Genomic DNA, 26,696 nt, shown 5'->3' on the forward strand with positions numbered 1-26,696 from the left:
TGTGACTCACAGGACTCAGCAGCAGGGTTCCTGGGTTCCAGGGCTGACTGCGCTTGACTCGCTGGGCAGGTCGTGATCCAGCCTGATCGCAGTTTGCCCCTTTGTTACATGTGCCCCCATTTATAAGCCACTTTCAAAGCCTCAGCGGTAGAGCCAGGCCATATGCAGCTACTTTCTCCCAATGCCCAGCATAGCAGTCAGATGCCTTCTTCCCGCTGTGTCCGACCACCCCAGCTAGTGGCCTGGGTGAACATTTCAGGTGCTTTCTGTCAGTTTGTTTCATGCAGGCCAGGAGGCTGGCCGGCCCTCGCAGTGAAGGCCCCATGGCCCCAAAGGCGTGTCTGTGTGGAACACACCACGCTCCTGAGCTACAGATGAGGTGGAGGAGGAGATGCTTCTGTGGCAGAATGAAAGTGAAGGCTGGATTGGGTGCTCAGCTGTGTCATAGGCCCTATACTGTTAACACCTGGGGGAGAGTCTCCTTTAGTTCCAGTAGCAGGAGCCCATGGAGGGACAAGAGAATGGACAGTCTAGCCAGTGGTTCCCTGTGCAGCCGTAGCATCCCAGGGTGCCCGATTTGTCCTACACGCTTGCTGAGCTGCACAGCTAGCTTCAGTACAGGCCATGAGGTGGCAGCTCCTGCCTGGAGGCTGGGTCCTGTGTCACTGGGGATGGCTCTGCTCCTGCAGCCTGCCCCTCTGCCCAGCTGGTGTAAGGCTCATGGGGCCAGGGCGTGCCCGGCCCTGGGGCTCTGCAATGGTGCCAATTGCACTGCATTGACTGGGTGGCCCTTAGTACTGGGGGGAGACCAGGGGAAATCCCCTGAGAAATGCCCCCGAGTCTAGGCTCCTCCGGGGGCAGAGAGTATGACCTGGGAAAACCGCTCTGCATGGCCCAGCCACGGTGCCACGTCCTGCTTAACGTCGTGTTTGTTCAACGCTCGGCCTGTTTGCCTAGCCTAGCCCTGGCCAGAGTGTGTCTGAGCCAAAGCCTTCCTGGGGCTGGAGCCAGCGCCCTGCGTTTCACATGTCTCCCCGGGCACATGCTGCACCTCCCCCTCCTTACCCCCCCCATGTATTTCACCGTGCACATGCCCACCTCTACATGCAACCCCCGCCTGGAGCACATGTGCGCGCACACCCCCCCGTACTCCCTGCTATGAACCCCCCATCCCTGTACATGGACACGTATCTCCTAGCACACACACTGCACCCATATATGTGCATGCACACACCTCCCCCCAGCCACGTTTCTGCACACACGCATGCCTGGACAGCCCTGTACATGGACACTCATGCACACACCCCTCTCACCACACGCACTGCACAGACCTCTCCCCCAGCCACATGCTTCTGCGCACGTACCCCCCTGATGCACACGAGCCAGCTGTAAGAGCCGCCCCGCCCCTGCTCCCCTGGCCCATACCAGACTCATTCTGCACAGGGGGAGAGGTGCTCCACTGGGCACCGGGTCATGTCCCCCAGCCACCGGCCCACCAGCTCAACGAGTAGAACCACTAAGGGTGCCCCTGCACTGCCCAAAGGGGACGCTACCCTGAGCGAATGTCCAGCCCTGGGCTGGCAGGGTGCTGGGGAGTGGGGGTGAGGCAGCCCAAGCCAGGCAGGCTGCAGTGCAGCCATAATTAGGCTCATGGCTTCATGCTCTGCCCTGGCTCAGCTGCAGACCCCCAGCACAGCACAGCCCGCCCATGCTGCAACACCCCCTGCCTTGAAGTGGTTTCCATCATATCCAGGGTTTACGGTTTGGTTCAGTGGTTCTCAGCCCCCCTGTATGGATTGTTCCAGCCCCCCTGCGTGAGGCTCTAGCCTGGAAGGGGTGGGGTTCTGGGGAGATGGGATTGGCTCCCCCAGTAACTAGCTCATGCTCCTCCAGTGCTTTGGCTGGAGGCCATGGCTGCTACCCCTCAGGTCCTGGGGGATTTCGCATGAGCCTTTGTCTGAGGAGCTGCTCCATAAACACCCCCTCCCCGTAGCTTACAGCTACACAGCCTCCCTCAGCCCCGCCCTTCTGGCAGCCGAGGTGGGGAGGGGGCACTGGGTACACCTGCCCCTGAACCCCAGCAATGCTGCCCTACAAGGATGACATGAAGCAGGCACCCCCGCAAACTACTTCCCATGACGCCGTCTGCACCCTACCTGGTATGTACGTTGCCAACGTTATTTATCCCCACGCTGTAAAGTATGTGCAGCAAAATCCTGCTCCCCAATAATGGGCTTTGCCACCCCTTCGCTTCCCGACCCAATTATTCCAGCCTGGCCCCTGCAGGGCTGCCAGCGTGGGAGCAGAGACTAGAGCCCAGAAGCAAACCCCATTCAGCGCCCTGAGCCATCTCATCCTGCCAGCGTCGGCTTTCCTTCCCCACTCACCTCTGGCAGCCCTTTAGCCCAGGCCAAGTGACTCCGTTGCCAGGGGTGCTCTGACCCTGGGAGAGCTGTAAGATCCAGCATCGCGCCGGCTCCCTCCCTGTCCCATAGCCCAGCCACGTGGGTTTCGGTCTCTACGCTTTCCCGTAGCATCTGTCCAGCCCAGCCCAGCGTTCCCCTTTGTGATAGCGAGGGGCCCCTAGCCAAGCACAGGATACCTGCTGAGCTGTCACAAGTGTTGCAGACACAGGTGGCCCTGGCCTTAGCCCTGCTGGCCTTTTTGGGGCTTCTGTATCACATGGCCAACTCCCAGCTGTGTAGCCTCCTGCCCTCTCCTCTGCCTCAGCAGTTCCCGTTACCCATATTTCCCTCTCTGCTTGAACCTGGGTGGTGCAGATTGCTTGATGGAGGATCTGGGCAACAGGAACCATGGCTCTGGGTGCCCCACTGAGAAAATGACAGGCTAGGAGCTCGGGCACTAACAGTTAAGGGGCAAAACAGAAGACCCAGCAAGTGGCCTTGGAACAAAGCCAAGCTGGTGTTGAGCCGAGTGCCACACAGCGATGGGTGCACTGGGGTTGCAGAGATATCCCAGACAGGCTCAGGAACCCTTAGACACCCATCGCTTTGGGCACCTAACTCCCTTGGGCTCCTTTGTAATCCCCAGGCCTGCCCTTTCCTCATAGGTGCAGCCCTGGCCTTGTGTGATGTGGATTTTGAGTCAGTGTAGGATGCAATCACGCCGTTTTTGGTCTCCCTTGGCTCTGTGGCTGCTGGTAGCCCCCCCCAGATGGAGAGGTGAGGACATCCCGGACCAGGAAGAGTGGGCTGGATGTGCCTGCCTGGCCCAGCAGCCACTGCAGAGGTTTGGTCTTGGGCTGTAACTAGGGCTCCTAGGCACAACAGTAATACAAATAATCAATTCAGCACTGAGGTAGATGAACAGTGGAAACATCAGAGACAAATAGCCTGAGCCCCAGCTCTTCCCCTCTGCACCTCACGGCCCACCAGGGCAGCCTCGCCTGCAGGGCCACATGCCACGTCACACAGGAGTCCAGCTACAACCCCCAGCTCCAGCAAGTGGTAACACCAGCAGGGAAACTAACGGGGCGTAAACCCACCAAACACTCAAGGAGGACGGCACTGTGCCGCAGAGCTGGGCTCGGAGCAGCAGAACCAACAGGAGGACGTGCTTTCCCAGCCACTTTTAAACACAGCTTGCTTGTGGGTGAGTTCCTAGTTCAATAACAGACATGATAGCAACCGGGGAGGCCCCTGTGTTACCAGGCATTCAAATGGCAGCATGTTACAGCCAACAGCCCCATGGCCAGGGCCCTCCCTGGGAGAGCCATATTGAAGTCCCTGCTTGGAATCAATCAGGCACATCCCAGCTGGGTGCTTCATCACAGGGCTATTCGAGGGGTCTCTTGTTTTCAGAAATGCCCTGGAACCATCCCACCGTGCGCCTGTTATATACAGACACGTTCCCACAAAAGCTACTGCCTCAGTGACTTGGCATTGAACTCCCCCCCGAACACTTTTGGACAATTCGCATCCAGCTCTGCCTCTGAGCTGCCGTGTGACCAGGGCCATTTCACTTCACCCATCTTGGCACCTCAGTGTCCTCTCCCACCTCTGGTCTTATCCCTTTAGACCCCGAGCAATTTGAGGCAGGGGCTGGTTTCTTACTAAGTTTGTGCAAGGCCTGACAGTGGCTGGGGCCTCTACCTGCCATTCTGCCCCAAATAACTCAGACGAGGTTGGGGCTGTTTGCCAGCCCAGCCTGGGAGCTCTCAGTACACCAGCAGTCCCCCTCCGCATGTCTTAACATGGAACACTAACCCCCCTGCAGCCCCACAGGGGACATCTCCCCCCTTGCGATTGAAACCTGGCAGAACTGATGGCAATTTCTGCTCAACCACCAGCGCTGGCAGGGGCTTTGCAATGTGAGCAGCAGGGCACAGGGCCCTGCAGGAACCAGGAGCCCCCACACAAGGATCAATTCACACAGGCAGCCACTGGTTGGGGGAGCCCAGCTGGAGACCTTGTGCTGACTGGGGCAGGTTCTCAGCAGCTTGGGAAGACCAGGGCTCTGCCGGGCTCCCCAAACCCAAGGCACCTGAATCCAGCAGCCACCTGAAAGGCTGGCCGTGGTCTGCTGAGCAGGCAGGGGACTCACAAATACAACAATTTGCTTAAAAACATTTTTTTTTAATAATAAAAAATAAAATCAGTCGTGTGTGTCTTGCTCCACCTGACCCCTTAAGGCAGAGGGGCAGGGCAGGGGCCTTTCCACTCTTGTGTCCAAGCTTGGCCATGCAGTGGGGGACATGAAAAAACAAGTCACTGGTCCCCACCCCTAACACACAAAGCACACGCAGCCCCCAGCGAGCCTCAGGGCAGCTTTTTATGCGGAGTAACTGAGAGGGCAGCAGCATTTCAGGTGAGAAGAGGCCCTGCCCTGCCCCCTGTGACACAGGGGAATCCAAGGGGTGGAGGACCTGAGGACACCATGGGTGCCAGGGCAGAGTGGCACGTGGAAGGCCAGGCCAGAGAAGAGACGTCTGGGTGTAGTTTCTCCCAGGATGGTCAGACAGCTCAGTCCAAACACCCCAACACAACTGCCTGCTCTGCAATGGGGTGGGGCTGCAGGAGCAGAGCAAGGGGGTGTTTGCACTGAGGGCCCCCACAGGGGTTGGGGGGTAGGCACAGCAGTGGTGTGCTCTGAGCCTCACCCATGCCCGCTCATGCCATGCCCTCCCCCCGGTGGCTGAGCAGATGGAGCTGCAGCCTGGGGAGATCGCTGAAGGTGGCATGGCACTGGTGGCAGGAGGGATGGTGCCTGCGGAGCCGCATGTGGTGTTTCAGTGACCTCTGGTACACAAAGCGCTTGGCACAGACCCCACAGATGTAGGGGCCCAGGGGGGGCTGGCCTCGCCTCCGCTTCTTGGGGGGCTGGCCTTGGCCTTGCTTCATGGGGGGGCGGCCTCGCCTCTTCCCCTGGGGGACAGGCTCCAGCTCCTCGTCCTCTTCGTCCCCGCTCTCTCCTGCCCAGTCCTCCCCAGAGCTTCCCCCGGGGTCGCTGCCCTCCCCTGCTCCCTGCTCCGTGTATGTCACCTGGGGCTGGGAATGCCGGAAGTTGTAGGGTTTGTGCCACGCTCCCTGCTCAGCCCAGAGCTCCTTGGAGGGGCCTGGCAGCTGTGGAGGGGCTGAAGGGGGTGGTGGGCCTGAGGGAGGGGAGGTCTGCAGGGGGGCTGATGGTGGGGGGGGCTGCAGGGGCTGGGATGGGGCTGCCACTGGCAGGGGCTGTGCCTCGTTCCCCTTCTCTGCTGCCGTCCTGCTGCTGGTGAGCTCACCGTGCTGTCCTCCTGCTGGCCCCTGAGCTTTGGCTGCAAAGCAAAGAGGAGACAGGTCAGGGAGGTGGCGGGTGGATGACCCTTCCTGGTCCAAATAACAGCCCCTCTGAATGGGCAGTGAGGGCCCAGCCCCCAAGGAGGAAGCATGCTCTGGCAGGGGAGAGGAGTTAGACAGAGGATTCAGCCCCCGAACCCGATGGAAAGGGGGTCCCCGATGGAGGTGAGGGCCAAATTCTGATGTCCCAATCTGTGCACCCCCATGACTTCAGCAGGGAGTTCTGGGGCTGACCCCCAAACCTTTCCCCCTTAAAAGGCCCCCCTCACTGCCCTCCCCCCAACTCTAGGCAAGGAGAGCTACGGTAGAGCCTCCCTTGCTCAGAAAGGCATATGTGCTTGGGGCAATCCTCCATATTTCCAGTGCTTTCCCTGGGCCCCAAGTGACATGAATCCAGCCCCCCCAGGCAGGGAGGCAATCGGCTCGTTTTGTGGTTGGCACATCCCCCCTTTCCATGCTCAGCACAGGGCATGGCCCAGCCCTAGCCAGGAAGGCAGGGCAGCCATCTTGCTGGCACAAGCCACACCGAGCTTTTGTAACAAATGGGGCCACACGAGAATTGCTCTGGGGCCCGACCTCCCTGCAGTAGCTGACAGCGGAGGCTGGGAAGCAGGAGCCGACCTGCCCGACAGTGAAGCCTTGTGCCCTGGTGTCGGTATACGGTACCTGGGGCTGGGCGCAGCACTCGCATCCTTCCGGGCACAGGTCCTTGCAGAGTATGTGCGTGGGTACTCCCGGCTCTCGTGCCTGTGGCCCTGGGGGGCACGACCATCTGGGGTGGGATCTGAAGGATGATCTTGGTGCCCGGAGGCAAGGTTGCTGGGTTCAGTAGGATCAGACCGTTACTTATCACTCCTGTGACTGGGTCTGAGGGAGGGATGGTCAAGGGGACTGAGACAGGGGCCAGGGCCATCGGTGTAGTTGAGCTGTGGGGACTGAGACAGAGGCCAGGGCCTGAGACTGAGGTTGAGCTGTGGGGCCTCACTGCTACTTGGGCTGGGGGCCTGGCTGGGATGGAGCTTGGGGCCCTGGCGGCTATTGGGGCTGGGGGCCTGGCTGGGGCAGAGCCTCGGGGCCCAGTCGCTAGTGGGGCTAGGGGCCCAGCTTGGGCACAGCCTGGGGGCCCAGTTGCTAGTGGGGCCAGGGCTGCGGGCCTGGTTAGGGCGGAGCCTGGGGGCCTGGCCGCTAGTGGGGCTGAGGGCCTGGCCAGGGCAGAGCCTGGGGGGCCAGCTGGGGCAGAGCTTGGGGACCTGGCTGCTAGTGGGGCTGGGGGCCTGGCCAGGGCGGATCCTGCTGTCGAGACAGAGTCAGGGACTCTGACCATGAGTGACGCGGTCCCTGGACTCCTGGTGTTGTTTTGTGCCGGCCGGGAGGCCTGGGGCTGGGGCTGGGGCTGGGGCTGGGCCCGGGCCTGGGCCCGGCAGAAGTGCCCTCCCGTGTACTGCACCCCACAGCGCGCGCAGGTCTGCGGCCCCCTGTGCAAGCTCTTGTGGAAGAGCAGCTTGAACTCGAGGGTGAAGACAGCGCCGCACTCGTCGCACACAAAGGCCTTGTGGCGACGCTGGTGCAGGCGCAGCAGCATGGGGCCGGCGAAGCTCTTGTCGCAGTCCTCGCAGCGCAGCAAGGGCTTGGGGGCCAGGGTCTGGGGCTGCCCCACGTGGCTGCGGATGTGCGCCAGCAGCTCTGCCTGCGACACAAAGCTGCGCTTGCAGTCCATGCAGGGGAAGGGCCGGATGCCCTCATGGCGCCGCAGGTGCTCCTGCAGATCGGGGGCCGAGGCGAAGACCTTGGGGCACTTGGAGCAGCTGAAGGGGCGTTCCCGGCCCCCGCTGTGCACGCGCTGGTGCTTGGCCAGGTTGGAGGAGTCGGTGAAGGACTTGCCACAGGCATGGCACGAGTACAGCGCCTCCCGCGTGTGGATCCGCAGGTGCTTCCGCATGTTGCTGCTGTTGGCGAACTTCTGGCCGCAGGTGGGGCATGGGTAGACACGCGGAGCCGTCCCTCCCTGGGGACCCCGCTTCCTCTGCCGCTGCGGAGGGGGCTCAGCATCTTCCTCCTCCCCCTCTGCTGAGCTCTCCTCCGTGGAGCCACCAGGGGAGTCTCCCTCCTCCTCCTCTGCTGAACGCTCCTCTGCAGGGCCCCTGGGTCTCAGGGAATAGCCCCCCTGGCTGTCCGGGACATCCTCTGAGGACTGGGCAGGGGAGGAGGGCGAGGAAGGTGGCACTGCTGGGCTGCCGGCCTGGCCCTTTACATCATCTGCAGAGAGAGGCACATGGTGAAATGCCCATCCTGGTGAGGCTGCATCTGGTGGAGCAGCTTACCTGGCGTCTCAGCCTCCCCCACCTCTTATGTTCTCAGCCGAGTTCAGCCATTCACCCAATTGCTCTTCAGCCCTACACCACTAACCCACGGCTGCCCTCCAGACCCTGCTCTCAGCGCCTCGGAGGGGAGCTCAGAACGCAGCCAAGCCCAGAGCTGGTCACTGGTGGATGAGTTAAACACAGGCCTCAACCCTGACAAATGCCGACAAGGGCGTCCTTGCGGGGACAGAACGAGGGCACTGTTCCCATGCCCCTGCGTTACCACCATCCCACTCCTGCCAGCTGGCCCAGCACAGCGCTCAGACTCCCAGTGGGGATGGAGGACAACACCTGAAGCCCCAGAGCCAGACACTGCTGCTCCCCCAGACAGCTCGGAGCGTGGCTTTGCCCGAGATTGCACATGGGTCACAGAGGAACTGCTACTGAGGCCCTGTCCGAGTCTCCATCCTGCTCCAGCTGGGAGGTTCTCAGATGGTGACACCTGGAGCAGAGCCCCCCGCCCAGGGAAGATACGGGTGATCTCAGGACAAGGGTCTACACATGAGATGGGGTCTCAGCCACAGACCTAAACAATCAGACTGACCACTTGGTGCTTGAATCCCACCAGAGACAGCCAGACAGGAAAGGACCCACGAACTCTCCCCTGACTTTGGGAACCGAACCGATCTCCCAGTGCAGTTGACTCCCCGCAGAACACATTTCTTCACTGGCCCCTCTCCCTCATTCTCCCACACGCTTCCTCACTCTGTTCACACTTACCGCCCCCTTGTATGCCTCCTCCTGTTGGGGGTGGGTGGTGGGCAGGGAGCGCTCGCCTGGATCCCTGAACCGGGCGCTGGATACAGCCTGCTGGGCCCCTGCCCTCCCCACTTCCCCAGCATACAGCCTCGCCCTGTGCTGCCTCCTGACACATCCAGCTGTGGGCTCAGCATCAGGAAGCGCAGCCCCCAGGTGGATCCACCCCCAGCTCCTCAGTCCCTTCCCCTTCCCCACCACTGTGGGTCTCACGCTCCTCTCCAAGGGGAGCTGGATTGGAGAGAACCAGCACTGCACATGTGCAGCCTCACTCAGCAGGGGCCGCCCCGGGGCTGGCCAGGTGGGGGAGTCCTCGCCACCAACCCCCACTGGTCACAGGGCTGGCAGGAGCCTAACCCCAGTTCTGCAGTAAGGCCCTTCCTGGCTCTGCCCAGAGAACAGCCTGGGATGCCCTGGCACTGGGCACGCAGCTCAGGACCCCGTTCTGTGCCAGTGCTCAGCCACAGTCCAGGCTCCACACATGAGCACTCGTCTACGTGGGAAAGCGATACCGGTATAAGCCAGGTGTAAAGTGCAATGTAAAGTGACAGCTGCACCAGCGCCCCCATACGGATCCCCCCTCCTGGGGGATGCTGCACCGGTGCCCCATACGGATCCCCCCTCCTGGGGGATGCTGCATCGGCGCCCCATACGGATCCCCCCTCCTGGGGGATGCTGCATGAGCGCACCATATACCCCCTCCCCACCCCCGGTGAATGCTGAACCAGCGTGCCATATGCCCCCCACCATTAACACTCATGCTGGGATAAGGGGGAGCGTTCAGCTTGTGTCGCTTTGGAAGGAGTTTAGCTAAAGCCCTCCAAAGTTACTTTTATCCTGGAGCCAGAGGGGCCACAAGGGGGTTTGCACCAGTCTAACTGCACTCATTTAAGCACAGCGGGGAAGCTTTTCCACACGGACATGCCCTGAGGGAGCCCTGGGCTCCTTCAAGTGTGTGCTCCAGGGAGCTCCGGCCACCTGGCAGATGAGATAAATCCTGCTCAATCCCATGGCGGTCTGGGGCCTCCCTGTCAGGGCTGGGAAGGGAACAAACAGAGACCCAGGCAAGTAACAGACTAGCTCCCTGATACTCTACAGCCTTGGAAGCAGATTCCTTCGGTACAGGCCTCACTTTGAGTCTAGGAGGAGTCCTGATGACCTCTGGGACTGACCATGTGCTTCTTTGCCTTGCTGAACTGGGGTCTTGCTGGCTGGCTGTCTAGGCTTTTCCCCTAGTGCTTCCCATACGGTCACAGCCTGGAAGCAGGAATATCTGTACCAGCTATGAAAACACAACCAGACACCTGAGCTTGTGGCATCAGCATTCGCTAATTCTGAGCGAGCAGCTGCATGAGAACTCACTGCATGGGCACCATAGCATCTGTTAGCGGTAAAGAGCTCTCCCCTTTGAGATCTGCCCTTGGCTATGGGAAAAAGACAGTTACCTTTTCCGTAACTGGTGTTCTTCGAGATGTGTTGCTCATGTCTATTCCACAATAGGTGTGCGTACTTGTCATGTGCACTGGTGCCGGAAGTTTTTCCCCAAGCAGTACTTGTAGGGGGGAGCACCCCCCCCCCCCGTGACCCCTGGAGCAGTGCCTGCCTGGTGCGGTATAAGGGGGGGCTGTGCTTCCCCCACCCTCAGTTCCTTCTTGCCAGACGACTCTGACAGAGGGGGAGGAGGATGGGATGTGGAATAGACATGAGCAACACATCCTGAAGAACATCATAGAATCATAGAATATCAGGGTTGCAAGGGACCTCAGGAGGTCATCTATTCCAACCCCCTGCTTGAAGCAGGACCAATTCCCAATTTTTGCCCCAGATCCCTAAATGGCCCCCTCAAGGACTGAACTCACAACCCTGGGTTTAGCGGGCCAATGCTCAAACCACTGAGCTCTCCCTCCCCCCAAGAAAAGGTAACTGTTTTTTCTTCAAGTGATTGATTGCTTATGTGTATTCCACAATAGGTGATTCCAAGCTATATCTGTTGGAGGTGGATAGGAGTTCACAAGTTCTTGGGATGGAGTACCGCCCTGCCGAACCCAGCATCATCCCTGGCCTGGGAGACGATTGCATAGTGTGAGGTGAATGTGTGAACCAAAGACCATGTGCCGGCCCTATAGATATCCTGGATGGGGACATGGGCCATGAAGGCAGCTGATAAGGCCTGCGTCCAAGTCAAGTCTGCCCTCACAACAGGCGGCGGGAGAACCCCTGCCAGCTCATAACAGGAACGGATGCACAAAGTGATCCACTTAGAAAGCCGCTGTGTGGAAATCGGCTGACTCTTCGCCTGCTCAGCCAAGGTGATGAACAGTTGTGAAGACTTTCTGAATAGCTTGGTCTGCTCGAGGTAGAAAGCCAGAGCTCATCTCACGTCCAGCATGTGGAGATGGCGTTCCTCACTAGTCACGTGAGGCTTGGGGCATAGGACTGGCAGAAAAATGTCCTGACCCATGTGGTTGGCAGAGACCACCTTCGGGAGGAACGCGGGGAGCTGGACCTTGACCTTATGAAAAAACGTATACGGTGTTTTGGGCCCTGAGCTCCGAGACCCGCCTGGCCGACGAGATAGCTACCAGGAAGGCCACCTTCCATGAGAGCCGAGACCAGGAACACGTGGCCAGTGGTTCAAACGGGGCCCCCGTGAGACGAGCCAGCACCAGGTTTAGGTCCCACTGTGGAACCAGGGGCTTGGAATATGGGTAGAGACGGTCCAAACCCTTAAGGAACCGGCTGGTCATACCATGGGAAAACACCATGTGCCCTTGCACCGGGGGATGAAAGGCCGATATGGCCGCCAAGTGTACCCTGACTGACGAGGGTGCCAGTCCCTGGGCCCTCAGGTGGAGGAGGTAATCAAGGATAAGCTGGACTGGGGCAGCTGTCGGGGAAACACCCTGGCCTGCCACCCACCTCGAAAACCGAGACCACTTCGCCACATAGGAGCGGCGAGTGGAGGGCCGTCTACTTTCGAGGAGGACGCGCTGAACCCGTTCCGAGCATGTCCTTTCCTCGCCACTGAGCAGCCACACCATGAGGTGAAGCGTTGCTAGGTTGGGATGTAGGTGGCGGCCCTGGTCCTGAAAGAGCAGATCCGGGTGGAGTGGCAACTGCCATGGCGGAGCTACCGCCAGCCCTGAGAGGGTCCCATACCAATGCTGCCGGGGCAACGAGGAGGACCCTGGCTTTGTCCGTCTTTATTTGCTCCAGGACCTTGCTGATCAGAGGGAACAGGGCGAAGGCGTAGAGGAGCTGGCCTCACCAGGACAGGGTAATGGCATCGGAGATAGTGCCCCTCCCTAGGCCCCCCCGGAGCAGAGCCAGGGGCATTGTCCATTCTGCTGGGTCGCAAATAGGTCCACCTGGGGAGTACCCCACCTTCGGAAGAGCTGGTGAGCCAATTCTGGGTGTAGAGACCACTTGTGCAGAGAGGAAAAATCCCTGCTCAAGTGATCCGCCCTCACATTCCTTGCCTGTTGATATAGAACATCGAGGCCATGTTGTCCGTGAGGACCCTGGACTACCTTGCCCTCCAGGTGTGAGCGGAAGGCCATACATGCCAGTCACACCGCCCTGAGTTCCTTGAAGTTTATATGAAGGGGTAGGTCTTGTAAAGACCACAGGCCTTGGGTCTGAAAGTTCCTCACATGGACCCCCCAACCCAGGTCCAACGCGTCGGACACCAGCTCCAAAGATGGGGCCCTGACTCTGAATGGGACCCCTTGGAGCATGTTGGTTGGGACTGACCACTACCGCAGGGAGGTGATCACAGAGTTCAGCATGATGAGGACTTTGTCCATTCTGTCTGTGGCCTGGGAGAACCGCGAGGCCAGCCAGAGCTGGAGGGGCCTCATTCTGAGTCTGGCGTGACAGACCACATATGCGCATGCAGACATGTGACCCAGCAGTTGCAGGCAAGCCCTGGCTGTTGTCACTGGGAACCTTGTGACCGAGTCGATGAGCCCTTTCAGGGTCTTGAAACTGTCTGGTGGGAGAGAGGCCCTGGCTGATGTCGTGTCCAGTAGCGCCCCGATAAACTCTATGCATTGGACCGGGACTAACGTGGACTTGGTGCTGTTTATCAACAGGCCCAGGGCAGTACATGTGGACAGGAGGAGCACCACATGATCCCTCACCAGCGACTGGGAGATGCCTTTGACTAGCCAGTCGTCAAGATATGGGAATATTTGGACCCCCGGGTGTCTGAGGTTGGCCGCTCCCACTGCCATACACTTTGTAAAGACCCTGGGGGCAGTGGACAGACCAAACAGTAGGACCGTGAATTGGTAGTGACTCTGTCCCATCATGAAACGGAGGAAGCGTCTGTGCCCCTCAGATATGTGGATGTGGAAGCACGCGTCCTGTAGATCGAGGGCAGCGTACCAGTCCCCATGATCCAGGGAGGGGACGATGGAGGCCAGGGAAACCATGCGGAACTAGAGTTTCACCATATAGTGGTTCAGGCCTCACAGGTCCATGATGGGCCTGAGCCCCCCTTTGGCCTTCGAGATAAGGAAATACCGGGAGTAATACCCCTTGCCCAGGAACTCCTTGGGCACCGCCTCTATAGCTCCTAGGTCCAGGAGCCGCCCCACCTCCTGCAGAGCCTCACGCCATCTCCTCAGCCTGGAGGTGGAGCCTCGCTGCCACCGTTTTTAGGAGGTCTTGGTGAGCCCAGTAGTTCTCCTGAGGGACGGAGGGAGGCGGGGCCGCAATCAGCTCCTCTGCGCAGGGCAAAGCCAATGCAGTGCTTTGGGTGTCGTCTGGTACCAGAGGATCCACCACCTGGTCGGACTCCGGGCACAGTACCGAGGACACAGATCCCACCGACCTTTTTCTGGCTGTCTAGAAATGGACGCCGACAGTGCTTCCGAGGCCCTGGCCACTGAGTGAGCCCCCATCGGGGGCTGTGCCGGAGGCCACAGTGCCCACTGGCCAGCCACAACGCTTGGTGCCATTGCGCTTGCTGAGGCACTGGTGGGGCTGGCTGGCTAGCTTGGCGTGTAGATAGGCGGCTGCGAGGGGAGGCCGGGCTGGCGAATGATCCGCTGCTGCCTCTGGACCAGGAGAATCGGCGGTGCCGGGACCTACGTTGGCCACAGGACCGTGATCTCGACGCGGAGGAGCAGCACCGACGGTAGCAGCTGCTCTGTGAACGGCCTTGATGGGTGGACCCGCGTTAGCGAGATGCTGGCGATTGACACCCAGGGCTACAGTGCCTTGGTGGGAACTTGGAACGGGAGTCCGAGCAGGAACGACATTGACGATCGTGCCGCAACCGACTGTGGTATCTCCTGCGAGACGAGGACCATTGGCAACGTCCCCCACGGTCCTGTCGATATTCGCTTTGTAAAAACGAGCAGTGCCGGGAGTCCCAGTCAGACGGCACCCATCCGGACAGTCTGGCCAGCGTTGAGGGCGATCCACGTGGACTGAGCCCTGAACGGTCGCTGGGCAGTGAGGGGTGTTGGGAACGTTCCCTCGACCGAGACCGGTACCGGGCCGGTGGCGACTACAGTGATCCCAGCGACGGCTTGCCCCTGGAGCGTGCGGCCAACATCAGTGGAACTCCATGCACCGGCATGGACATGACGTCCCTGGCTGCCTGGAGGGCTTTGGGTGTAGATGGCATCTGGACATCTGGAGAGGCCTGCTCCGAAGGGGCCGGGCTACTCCGCTCAGCGTGAGTCGGAGGCCTAAAGCCTGATGGGGCCTACCCTCTGTCCCAGACTTCCCTCGGTGCCGTTGCGAAGAGGGAGTCTTTCCGGTCCTCTTGGCGTGCCCCGTGGACAGGGAGAGGTGCTGTCCGCATGATGGTACCGGACGCTGCGGTGCCGGGTACCGATTGAGTGGTGTGCGGGGGTCGGGGCCAGCGCTGACTCCATCAGGATGGCCCGGAGCCTAATGTCCCTTTCTTTTTTGGTCCGGGGCTTGAAAGACTTGCAGATTTTGCACCTTTCTCCCAAGCAGCGCAGACAATCTGCATACGGGTCACTCCTCAGCATAGAGCGCCTACAAGAGCCGCATGACTTAAAGCCTGGGGCACGGGGCATGCCCCAGCCCGGGCTCAATGACTAACTAAACTAACTGAATTAGCTAGCTAACTACCTACAGGTACTACTGAACAAACGAAGAGTTCTGGGGATGAGCTGCAGCAAATCATAGAATATCAGGGTTGGAAGGGACCTCAGGAGGTCATCTAGTCCACCCCCCTGCTCAAAGCAGGACCAATCCACAACTAAATCATCCCAGCCAGGGCTTTGTCAAGCATGACCGTAAAAACTTCTAAGGAAGGAGATTCCACCACCTCCCTAAGTAAAGCATTCCAGTGTTTCACCACCCTCCTAGTGTCAAAGTTTTTCCTAATATCCAACCTAAACCTCCCCCACTGCAACTTGAGACCATTACTGCTTGTTCTGTCATCTGCTACCACTGAGAACAGTCTAGAGCCATCCTCTTTGGAACCCCCTTTCAGGTAGTTGAAAGCAGCTATCAAATCCCCCCTCATTCTTCTTTTCCGTAGACTAAACAATCCCGGTTCCCTCAGCCTCTCCTCATAAGTTATGTGTTCCAGTCCCCTAATCATTTTTGTTGCCCTCCACTAGGCGTTTTCAATTTTTCCACATTCTTCTTGTAGTGTGGGGCCCAAAACTGGACACAGTACTCCAGATGAGGCCTCACCAATGTCGAATAGAGGGGAACGATCACGTCCCTCGATCTGCTGGCAATGCCCCTACTTATACATCCCAAAATGCCATTGGCCTTCTTGGCAACAAGGGCACGCTGTTGACTCGTATCCAGCTTCTCGTCCACTATAACCCCTAGGTCCTTTTCTGCAGAACTGCTGCTGAGCCATTCGGTCTGGAGTTTGTAGCGGTGCATGGGATTCTTCCTTGTTGAAGTTCATCAGATTTCTTTTGGCTCAATCCTCTAATTTGTCTAGGGCCCTCTGTATCCTATCCCTACCCTCCAGAGTATCTACCTCTCCTCCCAGTTTAGTGTCATCTGCAAACTTGCTGAGAGTGCAATCCACACCATCCTCCAGATCGTTAATGAAGATATTGAACAAAACCGGCTCCAGGACCAACCCTTGGGGCACTCCACTTGATACCAGCTGCCAACTAGACATGGAGCCATTGATCACTACCCGTTGAGCCCGACAATCTAGCCAGCTTTCTATCCACCTTATAGTCCATTCATCCAATCCATACTTCTTTAACTTGCTGGCAAGAATACTGTGGGAGACAGTGTCAAAAGCTTTGCTAAAGTCAAGGAACAACACGTCCACTGCTTTCCCCTCATCCACAGAGCCAGTTATCTCGTCATAGAAGGCAATTAGTTTAGTCAGGCATGACTTGCCCTTGGTGAATCCATGCTGACTGTTCCTGATCACTTTCCTCTCCTCTAAGTGCTTCAGAATTGATTCCTTGAGGACCTGCTCCATGATTTTTCTAGGGTCTGAGGTGAGGCTGACTGGCCTCTAGTTCCCAGGATCCTCCTCCTTCCCTGGAGCTCAGCAGTTCCAACGCCCCTTCACTGGCGGCAAGAAGGAACTGAGGATGGGGAGAGTGCAGCCCCCCTTATACCGCGCTGGGCAGGCGCCGTGGGGGGGGGCGCTCTCCCCTAAGCGTATTGCTAGGGGAAAAACTTCCGGCACCGGTGCATGTGGCGAGCATGTACACCTATTGTGGAATACACATGAGCAATCACTCGAAGAAGAACTGGAGGTCACAGTCACTGGGGTAATGCAGGAGAGAAGAATGGCACTATAGACAGGTTTGTCCAGTGCCTGCATAAAGGGGCTGGGGCCACAATACCAAGCTCATCATCATCATCATCATCTGGGCTGAGGCCTATGGATACAACACACAATTACTACTCTCCAGTGACTAGGCCAGACCCTCCCTGGCCCTGTCCCCTGGGCCATCATTCAGAGCAGCACAAAGCAGGAGAAACACGACCAGCTCCGAAAGGCAGCATTATACGCTCACGGACATAATGGACCCAGAGGGCCCCTGGGTTGGTTAAACATGTCTCACATATTCGTGATGGGACCTCTCCTGAGCCGACTAGCCCATGCGTGGCACAGGGACCCCAGGAGCACAGGGCTATGACAGCTGCTCACACCAGACTAAAAAAGCCAAACTTGAAAGCAGAGTAGCCCAGCAGTTCTCAGATGCCCGGCTACCCGCTGAGCAGGATTGCAGCAACCAGACACTTTCCAGCCAGACGCAGCTCACAAGGGAGCAATCTTGTAACAATGGATGCCATTGACAAAGCTATTTCCTTCAACACAGGCCTCATACAGGCCAAGCAACATGCAAGGTAGCACACAACCCAGCACGGCAAATCACCCAGGAGAAAAACGCCACTGAATGGTCTGTGTAAATGCAGTGAGAACCACACAGGAAGCCAACAGATGATGGTACAGTGTGTGCCAGAGAAGTTTGCCATTTGAATGCACTGGAGTGCAGAGGCTGTCAACACTCTCATCAATTCATCCCCAGCATGCGGGAAGTTAATGGGTATCATTTTCTAGTACCATGTTCAATCGCACCATTTTCAGGTCCCTATGCAAGTTCCAGCTGAGTGGGGACGTGCATTCGCCCAGGCTCACTCTAGATCAGACTGATCGGGTGGAGGTTTCCTGCCTGGTTCCTAGCTTCCAGGCAGAATTGGCAGGAGTGCTCAGCACTTGTCTAACCTAGCTCCCGCTGAAAGCTGGGGGCTCTGGGAAATCCCAGGCTGGGAGCACAATGCACACTGGGCAGTCACCACAGCTGCACATCCAACTGCATGCCAAGAGCCAGGCAGAGGCATAAACGGAAGTTTACAGGCACGACCGTGGCCACTGCCTGCCTGATTCTGGCATCTGCATGTGTAGCGCAGACGCACGGTTCTGGCGTATGTTGCTGGAAATCAAGCCCTCTTGCTACATTCTGCTCAGTGGCTCTGCTCCAGAGGAGCTGATGCTGGGGCCAGCACAGCCTCGCTGCTATAGGGGGCTTTTCCTTTAACACTTAATGGCTGTTTTTTAAAAGCCTACGACAACAACTTCCCAAAACCCAGCCCAGCTCCACAGCTGCCTCCGTGGCTGATGCCGTTTCCTGTTCAAAGAAACCTAATTCAAGGGGCTCGGAGGCTTCCCCAGCAGTCAGCAGGGCTCCGAAATAATGGGCTCATCCGACACCGAGAATCGGCAGCGCCAACTAGCCCCAAAGGTTCCAAAAATCACAAGAGCGAGAAACAACAAAGCCACGAGGACTCTGGAGAGACGCTTAGTTCTCCACCGGCCCCGGGCAGAGCACGCGCGCACCACAGCACAGCCTACTGCTGCTGCTCTAACAACCTAAAACGCCCTGGGCTTTATGGGTCCGGATGCTACAGGGATTTGGATTCCTGGTCCCCAGTTCCCGCTGGCTCAGTGGTCTGGTGTCCAGCCACGCACAAGAGAAAGCACCCCAACAACTCGCTCCTTGGCTGACAGGCTCCCAGAGCGGCCAAATGACCCTCTCTGTCCTAGTGCCAGAAGCTGGGGGAGCTGCAGAGGAGACAGCTCTTGTACCCTCAACAGCCAGTTTAGTGGGTGGGCCACAGGAAGCCAGTATTAGATGGACAGGGAGCTGATTTGCACCTGGGGAGGGGCATGCAGGGGCATGAGGGCGAAGGCTGGAGCAGGATCTCCGCAGAGGGGAGTGGAGGCTGCAGCCCAGAGGGGCCTGTGGAGGCCATGGCGGAGTGGGGAGAGGGAAAGGAGTGTTTGGGGTCCAGGTTGAGGTTCTGCGGAGGCCGGGATGAGGCGCAGAGGATAGGACGTGATGACCAGAGACAGTTTATGCTGAACACTAGGGAGTTCTTTCTCACGACAAGGTCTATGGGGCTGGGAATCTTCTCCCAGCTATGGGGAGGGAGCCCCATCACCTGGGTCGTGGCTCAGTCACCGACTCCAGAGCAGCACTGCTCAGATGGATTACCAGGCCTGTTCCATCGGCACCCACGGTTAGTGCCATTTGTGCTGAGCTCGGGAAAGCTCCCAGCGCCCCGTGGCGCCAACCCCGGAGACAATCTGGCACGTACACCCAAGCGACACCTGCGAGACTGAAAGCATCCACCCTCCAGAGCCGTCTGCATGTTAAACGCCACAGGGCGCATGCTGCTGCCCGCGTTATCCCGACGGACGGCGGGGCAGAGCTGCCTCTGCAGCTGGAGCTCCCAAGTCCCCTCCCATTGGGCAGCGAGCTCCACACTTACCCAGCAGTGAATGAATGCTGCATCTGGCACGTGACACAAGGCTGGGCTTGGCCCTTGGCGGTCACTCAGAAGCTAGCGAGCTGAGTGGTTAGCGAAATGTCAGGGTCTCCTGCGAGCAGGGCTGGGCAAGGATTCCCTGAGACACAGGGCAGAGCTCCTCTGTATGAACCCCAAAGGCTGCTGTGCCCAACTCCCCTAACTTCAGGATCCCAGGCTCAAGGGGCTGCAGCAACTGCAGAGCACAGAGAGTGCCAGGCAGAGCACCACAGCCCCCAGATCACTCGGCTTCCCGCCTGCACCTCCCCTGCTGAGCCCCCTCCTCTCTCCCAGGCCCTTCAAGATCTGTGCACAACAGGCCACTGCTCTCCCCACCCCCACCCAGGAAGGTGTTGCCTCAGGCCCCAACAGGGATCCCCGTATGCATGTGCCAGCTGCAGAGCCCCAAAAGGGAGCTGGGTATGCCATGTACCTCCCTGAGTCTTCGCCCAGCCATCTCCCTCTACGAGGGACCCCCAGGTGCCCAGCTGCACTCAGGGCCCTTCTCACAGAGCTGGGCAGCACCGTGATGGCAGCAGATCAGACCAGGTCATGCCTCCTCCTGCCTTGCTTGTGCTGGCATGGCAGGAGCCCAATGGCCCCTTCTGAGCTGTGCCAGGTGGGCTGAGCAGGACTCAGGTCACCCCAGTGACATCCTCTCCCCCATCACCTGCTTCCAGAGCCTTGCTCTCCACCCTGTCTGCGTCGTAGGCAGGGTCCTCCCAGATGAACTCGTCGTCCAGGTCCATGGGGTCACCCTGGCACCATTTACCTGCGCAGAAAGCACACTGGGTGGGAATCTGGGGGTGTCTCATCAGGGCAGGAGCTCAGAGCGACACCTGGCCCTGCCAAAGCCACCGGGCAGGGAGATGCAGGGGAAAGGGCAAGCCATGCCCAGGTGGGTCTCAGGGATTAGGGGCACATCTCTGGAGCTTTCAGTGCCTGGCTCCTCTCCCCAACCCTGGCCTGGGACCCACCTTCACTCTGCTGGGCTCTGTGCGAGTAGGCAAGGATAGGAAGTGGCATGTTGGCCTCAGAGCTACTATACAGTCCTGAGCCAGACCAAAGTTGGGGGAGCACTGGGCTGGGAGAGGGACTGGGGCTGGGCAAGGGGAGAGGTAGGAGCCTTGGGGGTGTCTGAACAAAGCAGACGTTCCCTGTTATGCTAGGAGGTCCAGGGCTGGGGGAACTGGCTACTGGAGAGGGACTGGGCCAAGCAGCATCTAAACCCAGACTGGACAGAGCCCTGGGGACGGTCCGTAGGGAACCATCCTGCTGCTGCCGCAGGTGATCTGACAGGGATCACCCCGCTCTAAGTTCCCTGGGCTGTGGAGCCGGACAGCCCACAGGGGTATGGGCACCATGCGCCGAGGGCACCTACTCTTCAGCAGCACGGAAGAGGCCGTGTCCTCCAACTCCTCATCCTCGGGCCTGAGCTCCCACTGCTGGATCAGCTCGTTGATCTCCGCATCCAGCTGCTGGGCCTGCTCGTCGAGGCTGCTGGTGCCGCCCTGGAGCTCCAGAGCCGCCCGGAGAGATGGTTCCTGGGCCACGCTGAAGGCCTGGCGCGGAGCTGCGGGAAGGAGGGGGTTAGAAGGAGATGGTCAGTGTGTTGCTTTGCTCAGCCCTATATGGGTCTGCCTTTTACCTCCCCATCACTGGCTCTGGGTAGGGACACCGCTCCCCTCTGGCTGCTGGATTTTGGCACTCCCCCTGTAATAAAGGGAGAGGCAGGGAGCTTCTGAGGTAAAATCTCCCCACGCATGGCCTGGGCCCCAGCTTGACCCCACGGCAAGGGTGCGAGCAGTGCGCAAGGCCTTGTTCAGCCACCTGCACTGGGCAGGGCAGATCCCAGCCGGTGCCCAATGTTGGGAGCTTCATGCTCGGTGTGCGCATTGGGGTCTCTCGGGGGGTGGCCATTGCCCTGTACCCCCTAGCATGAGGTCACGTCTGACGATACAGAGGAAAAGCGAAGCCTGAGCTGCCACAAGGCCGGGCAAAGCAGCAGACAGAACCCCGGGAAATTCCCTTCTTTAAAGAAAGAAAACTGGTCCATTTAACAGGGCAGGCTGGGGTTTGCAGAGCCCCACAGAACTCATCACATCCCCCATGCCCGCCAGCACCGCAAGTAGTGACACGGGGCAGTTTGGGAAGTCTCCATTCTTGAGTTTTGCAGGGGAAGGGGGTTCTCACGGCCCCCCTCTGCCCCACGCTAGCAGGAAAGCAGGCCCCCTTCCCCGCACAATTTGTTATAGTGGAGACATTTTCTCTCTGGCATTCAACTACAACAAAACCCCTCCACTTCTCCTTCACACTGAAATCCCTCAGGGCTGACAGCCCCCCCAGGGGTACTCCAGGTCAGGCACAGCCAGAGCGTGAGGCAAAGAACACATGAGGCAGCAAAGGCAGCGTGGTCTGGTGGATCAGGGACCCCAGGTCTAATCCCGGGGAGAGCTCAGCCCTCTGTCCCATCTGGGGGGGCAGAGAACCCCAGGGCCAGTGTCCCTACGGGGAGCAGAGCCCCAAGCATAGCCTGTGGATTCTAAGGCCAGAGAGGTACAGTGTAACCACCTAGTGCAGGGGTTCTCACAATGAAGTTTCTGGTGGCCGCTCTGACAACTTTTCCTAAAATATTTAATTTTAGGAAAAACAAATAAATATGCGCATACTCATGTCCAAATTATTATTTATTTATTTATATGGGAGTCTACTTTTATTGTTGAGTCTGCAAAAAAAATGAAGTAATGTGCAGTTGTCTCTGTTCTTTACTAGACCCAAACAGACCAGGAACACAAATAAGGTGCTTTGCATGTTTTGATTTTTTTGGTTGATTTTGTTTTTGTAAAAACAACAAGGAGTCCTTGTGGCACCTTAGAGACTAACAGATTTATTTGGGCATAAGCTTTCGTGGGCTAAAACCCACTTCATCAGATGCATGGAGCAGAAAATACAGGAGCAGGTATACGTACATGAAAAGATGAGAGTTGCCTTACCAAGTGTGAGGTCAGTCTAATAAGACAATTCAATTAAACAGCAGGATACCAAGGGAGGAAAAATAACTTTTGAAGTTGTAATGAGAGTGGACTATTTCAAACAGTTGACAAGAAGGTGTGAGTAACAGCAGGGGGAAATTAGGTGTAGGTTTTGTAATGACCCAACCACTCCCCGTCTTTATTCAGGCCTAATGTGATGGTGTCCAGTTTGCAAATTAATTCCAGTTCTGCAGTTTCACACTGGAGTCTGTTTTTGAAGTTTTTTTGTTGAAGAACTGCCACTTTTAAGTCTGTTATTGAGTGACCAGGGAGATTGTAGACGTGCTAGCTAGTAAATCTGCTACTCTGAAAATTTGTATATTTGTTAATATCACTTTTCACCCAGCCCTGGCAAGCTGAGGGACAAATTAAGTCCTACATAGGGAGGTGGGAAGGTGTCGGGGAGGACCAGGGGCAATGCGGGGTGAGCCCAGGGCTAGAGCCTGAAGCCCTGCGGCTGGAGGCTGAAAGTCCGCCGCCATACGCCAGAGCCTACTGCCCATCACCACAGGGCCGAAACCCAAGCTCCACCACCCCTGGGAAGGTGGGAACTCACACTGGCCGCCTGCTCCTACAATGTTTGTGGCTCCAGAAGGGGGCAAGGACCAACCCCTGCAGGTGGCCCTGAGGAGGGGCAACTGCTTTGCCCCTCCCCCCATCACCACCCAGCAGGCTGTGGCCACAAGAAAAGCCCCTGGTGGCTGCATGTGGTCATGGTGGCTGCATTTGAGAAACACTGACCTAGTCTGATGTCCTGTGTCACAGGCCGGAGAATCTCACCAGGCAATTCCTGTGGCAGGCCCAGCAGCTGTGTTTGAGCCAGAGCATGTGTTTTAAGAGCCCCCCAATCTCAATGTAAAGACTCCAAGTGCTGGGGAATGCACCACACTCCCAGGTAAACTGTTCCAGTGGTCAACAGTCTGCACCTTATTTCTAGTCTGAATTTAGCTAGCTTCAGCTTCTAGCCGCTGCATCTTATTCTGCCTTTAAGAGCCCCTCAGGCAGAGAAGTACCCACGTTGGTTCTTGAAAACCACGATTAAGTCACCTCTGAACTTTCTCTTTGATAAACTAAATGGATCAAGTTTCGTTTGTCTCTCAGACAGGTTTTCCAATCCTTGAATTGTTCCTGTAGTGCTTTCCTCAACGCTTTCTAATTTGTTAGCATTCTTGTGGCTGCGTGGACACCAGAACGAAACCCAGCAACCAGTAATGGCCCCACTAACATATAACCTATACAGAGGCGATAGCATCTCTCTACTCCCACCCGCTAGCTCCCTTACACACCTGAGGATTGCGTTCACCCTGAGCTAGAGCATCGCTCTGCGAGCTCACATTCAGTCGGATTCCTTCTGCCATGACCCCTCAGTCCTTTCCAGTGTCCCACATTCCAGGACACAGTTCCCCATTTTATACATGGCCCACGCTCTACAGGGCCTTGCATGGGGCAGTGTTAAAACACGAGCACCCTGTCCCCTTGCCAACTGGCCCAGATTGCTCTGTGGAACGGATGGGTCATTATCCACAATGAATCAGTGGACAGGGGACAGCCACAAATTTTCCCAGCTAAGATTTTGTGCTTTCTTCCAGATTGTTGTTCAAGCTCCTGAACAGCACTGTCCCCATACCAATCCCTGAAGGACCCTATTAGAAGAGATCTCACTGGAGGATGATTCCCCATTAATTTTGAGAGCGATCCTTAACCAGTTTTTAATCCATTTAATATGTGCGACATTGTTTGCACTGTTCAAAAATCAACGGGGCCCTGATCTCAGCTGAGGCCTCTTGGCATACTGGAATACACAGAGCAGACTTTCCAGCTCCTGGAGCATTTCCCTCCCATTACCACACTAACAGCAGCTTTTGCTCCCCCCAACTTCAATGAGATCAGGATCAGGTCCTTAAATCCCTAACTGCAAGACCGTTTAATCCCCTTTGATCTGACAGTGCATTACTTTTCACAGCCGAAAGGTGCTGGGTTGATAAGGTTTAAGAAAATTAACTAGCTGCCCTTTGTTACTGTGCTAAAATTGGGTGCAGGGCTTGCACTGAGCAGGTAAGAACAGCCTGCATGGCAACTCCAATCCTAAGGCTCCGGGGATGCAGAAGGCTGCATGTGCTGATACGAATGCAAGATCGGGGCCTAAGGATGACAAGACCTTCCCCTGGACCAGCAGCTTTGTTACAGCCTAGGGAAAAATTCCACTTTCAGCTCCACCAGTGTCCATGGAGCTGAACCCGTGTATGGGAGAGTGGAATGTGATGCTACTGTAGGCCCATTATTTTCAGAAGGGCTCAGCACACGGAGCACCGAACCCTTTTGAAACTCTGGCCATAAGCATGGTGCAATGGAAGCTGCCGAGCCCTTCAGCAAACCCAGTCCCACGTGTCATTTAGAGGAGGAACCGAGCTGAGCTCTCTCCTGATGACTGCAGCTGATCCACATGGAGGCCCAGGGACACTGATGGGACTGAGTGAAGCTGCCCAATCGCACTGGGCTGCCTTGGCATCTAAAACAGTCCATTTAAACTATGAACAAAGCCCCAGTGTTCCTGCTCCATGGAAGAATGGCTCCAGATGCCTCAAACTTCCAGTATGTAGGTGGGCACTGTCCTGCCCCCTGTTGGCAACACCCGTGGCTCCTCCTGCTAATCAATCTGATGAGGTTCAATAAGGATAAGTGCAGGGTCCTGCACTTAGGACGGAAGAACCCAATACACAGCTACAGACTAGGGACCGAATGGCTAGGCAGCAGTTCTGCGGAAAAGGACCTAGGGGTGACAGTGGACGAGAAGCTGGATATGAGTCAGCAGTGTGCCCTTGTTGCCAAGAAGGCCAATGGCATTTTGGGATGTATAAGTAGGGGCATAGCGAGCAGATCGAGGGACGTGATCGTTCCCCTCTATTCGACATTGGTGAGGCCTCATCTGGAGTACTGTGTCCAGTTTTGGGCCCCACACTTCAAGAAGGATGTGGATAAATTGGAGAGAGTCCAGCGAAGGGCAACAAAAATGATTAGGGGGCTGGAACACATGAGTTATGAGGAGAGGCTGAGGGAGCTGGGATTGTTTAGCCTGCAGAAGAGAAGAATGAGGGGGGATTTGATAGCTGCTTTCAACTACCTGAAAGGGGGTTCCAAAGAGGATGGCTCTAGACTGTTCTCAATGGTATCAGATGACAGAACGAGGAGTAATGGTCTCAAGCTGCAGTGGGGGAGGTTTAGATTGGATATTAGGAAAAACTTTTTCACTAAGAGGGTGGTGAAACACTGGAATGCGTTACCTAGGGAGGTGGTAGAATCTCCTTCCTTAGAGGTTTTTAAGGTCAGGCTTGACAAAGCCCTGGCTGGGATGATTTAACTGGGAATTGGTCCTGCTTTGAGCAGGGGGTTGGACTAGATGACCTTCTGGGGTCCCTTCCAACCCTTATATTCTATGATTCTATGACTCTATGAATCAGAGTCCGTTGCCAGGGCTGTAACAAACCGCAGGGTCCAGGGCTGGGGCACAACTGTTAGGAACAGTGAGTTTTAAAAAGGGGACATTGCTTTATTTTTAAGCACCCCTCCCTTGCTGCGACACTGCTGGGGGGCACTAAGGGCTCCATCCCGAACCCCTTGCTGAAGCCCTCAAGAGTGCAGGGTGCTTGTGGGGAGTTGCTGTGTATGTGTGGGGTGGGGAGAGAGGGTCCTTGGCTGGCAGCGAACACCAGGCCCAGCTGCTGTTGCATCACATTAGTTTTAAACATTGTGAGTGTTACATACAAGCTTTCCATGTGCCCCCCTTAACTCAGAGCCCTGTGGGATCAAGCCCTTCCGATCCAGCCCGGGCGCTCCACGTCAAAGTGCTAGAAGTGAGTTCTGCCCTGCTGCAATGGCGAAGGAAGCTGCAAGGGGTCTGCTGCAACCAGCAGGGGGTGGACACACCTGCCTGTAGGTAAGGAATTAAAAAGCCAGGATACACCCCACACCCACCCACCGAGGTTTTCGCAAGCAGGGCCCTGTCTTTCAAACCAGCAAAGTCCTCTCCAGCTGCAGCAGCTCACTGCAGCCCCATACTCACTGGGCTGGGGTCCATGCAGCGCTGGACACACCATGCCAGTTCCTTGCACGTAGTCTGAGAGGGGAGAGCGCTCACCTAGGGCTGGGGTAGGAGCGTCACTCTACCTCCCATCTGATAGCGGGGCACCCTTGCTGCTGCCCTTTCTTCTGCGCTGCTGCCTGCAGAGCTGGACCTTCAGTCAGCAGCCGCCGCTCTCCGGCCGCCCGGCTCGGAAGGCAGCAGCGCAGAAGTAAGGGCAGCAATACCAAGCCCCCTCCTGCAACTCCCTTTTGGGTCAGGACCCACCATGTGAGAAACGCTGGTCTCCCCCGTGACATTAGATCTTCTGTGTACTTTTACCCTCTACTATACCAATTTCGGGGGGGGCGGACCAGATTTCACAGTCCATGTGTTTTTCATG

At 57.3% G+C, this 26,696-nt stretch overlaps 1 protein-coding gene across 3 annotated transcripts in view; it reads right to left on the reverse strand.

Annotated features, from left to right (window-relative positions):
- Positions 1 to 4,574: 4,574 nt before the first annotated feature.
- The window catches only part of LOC125626180 (uncharacterized), a 56,364-nt gene continuing 34,242 nt past the window's right edge, over positions 4,575 to 26,696 (reverse strand). For all 3 annotated transcript variants that reach the window (XM_075122797.1, XM_048828897.2, XM_048828898.2), the window contains 4 exons: positions 20,586 to 20,777; positions 19,875 to 19,976; positions 6,462 to 8,051; positions 4,575 to 5,773 (listed from right to left, as the gene is read on the reverse strand). In XM_075122797.1, the coding sequence (XP_074978898.1) occupies positions 5,130 to 5,773; positions 6,462 to 8,051; positions 19,875 to 19,976; positions 20,586 to 20,777 (2,528 nt within the window). In that variant the 3' untranslated portion in view covers positions 4,575 to 5,129. The remainder of the gene's footprint in view (positions 5,774 to 6,461; positions 8,052 to 19,874; positions 19,977 to 20,585; positions 20,778 to 26,696) is intronic.

This window comes from Caretta caretta, chromosome 24 (genome assembly GCF_965140235.1).
Source record: "Caretta caretta isolate rCarCar2 chromosome 24, rCarCar1.hap1, whole genome shotgun sequence".
NCBI classification, from domain to species: Eukaryota; Metazoa; Chordata; order Testudines; family Cheloniidae; genus Caretta; species Caretta caretta.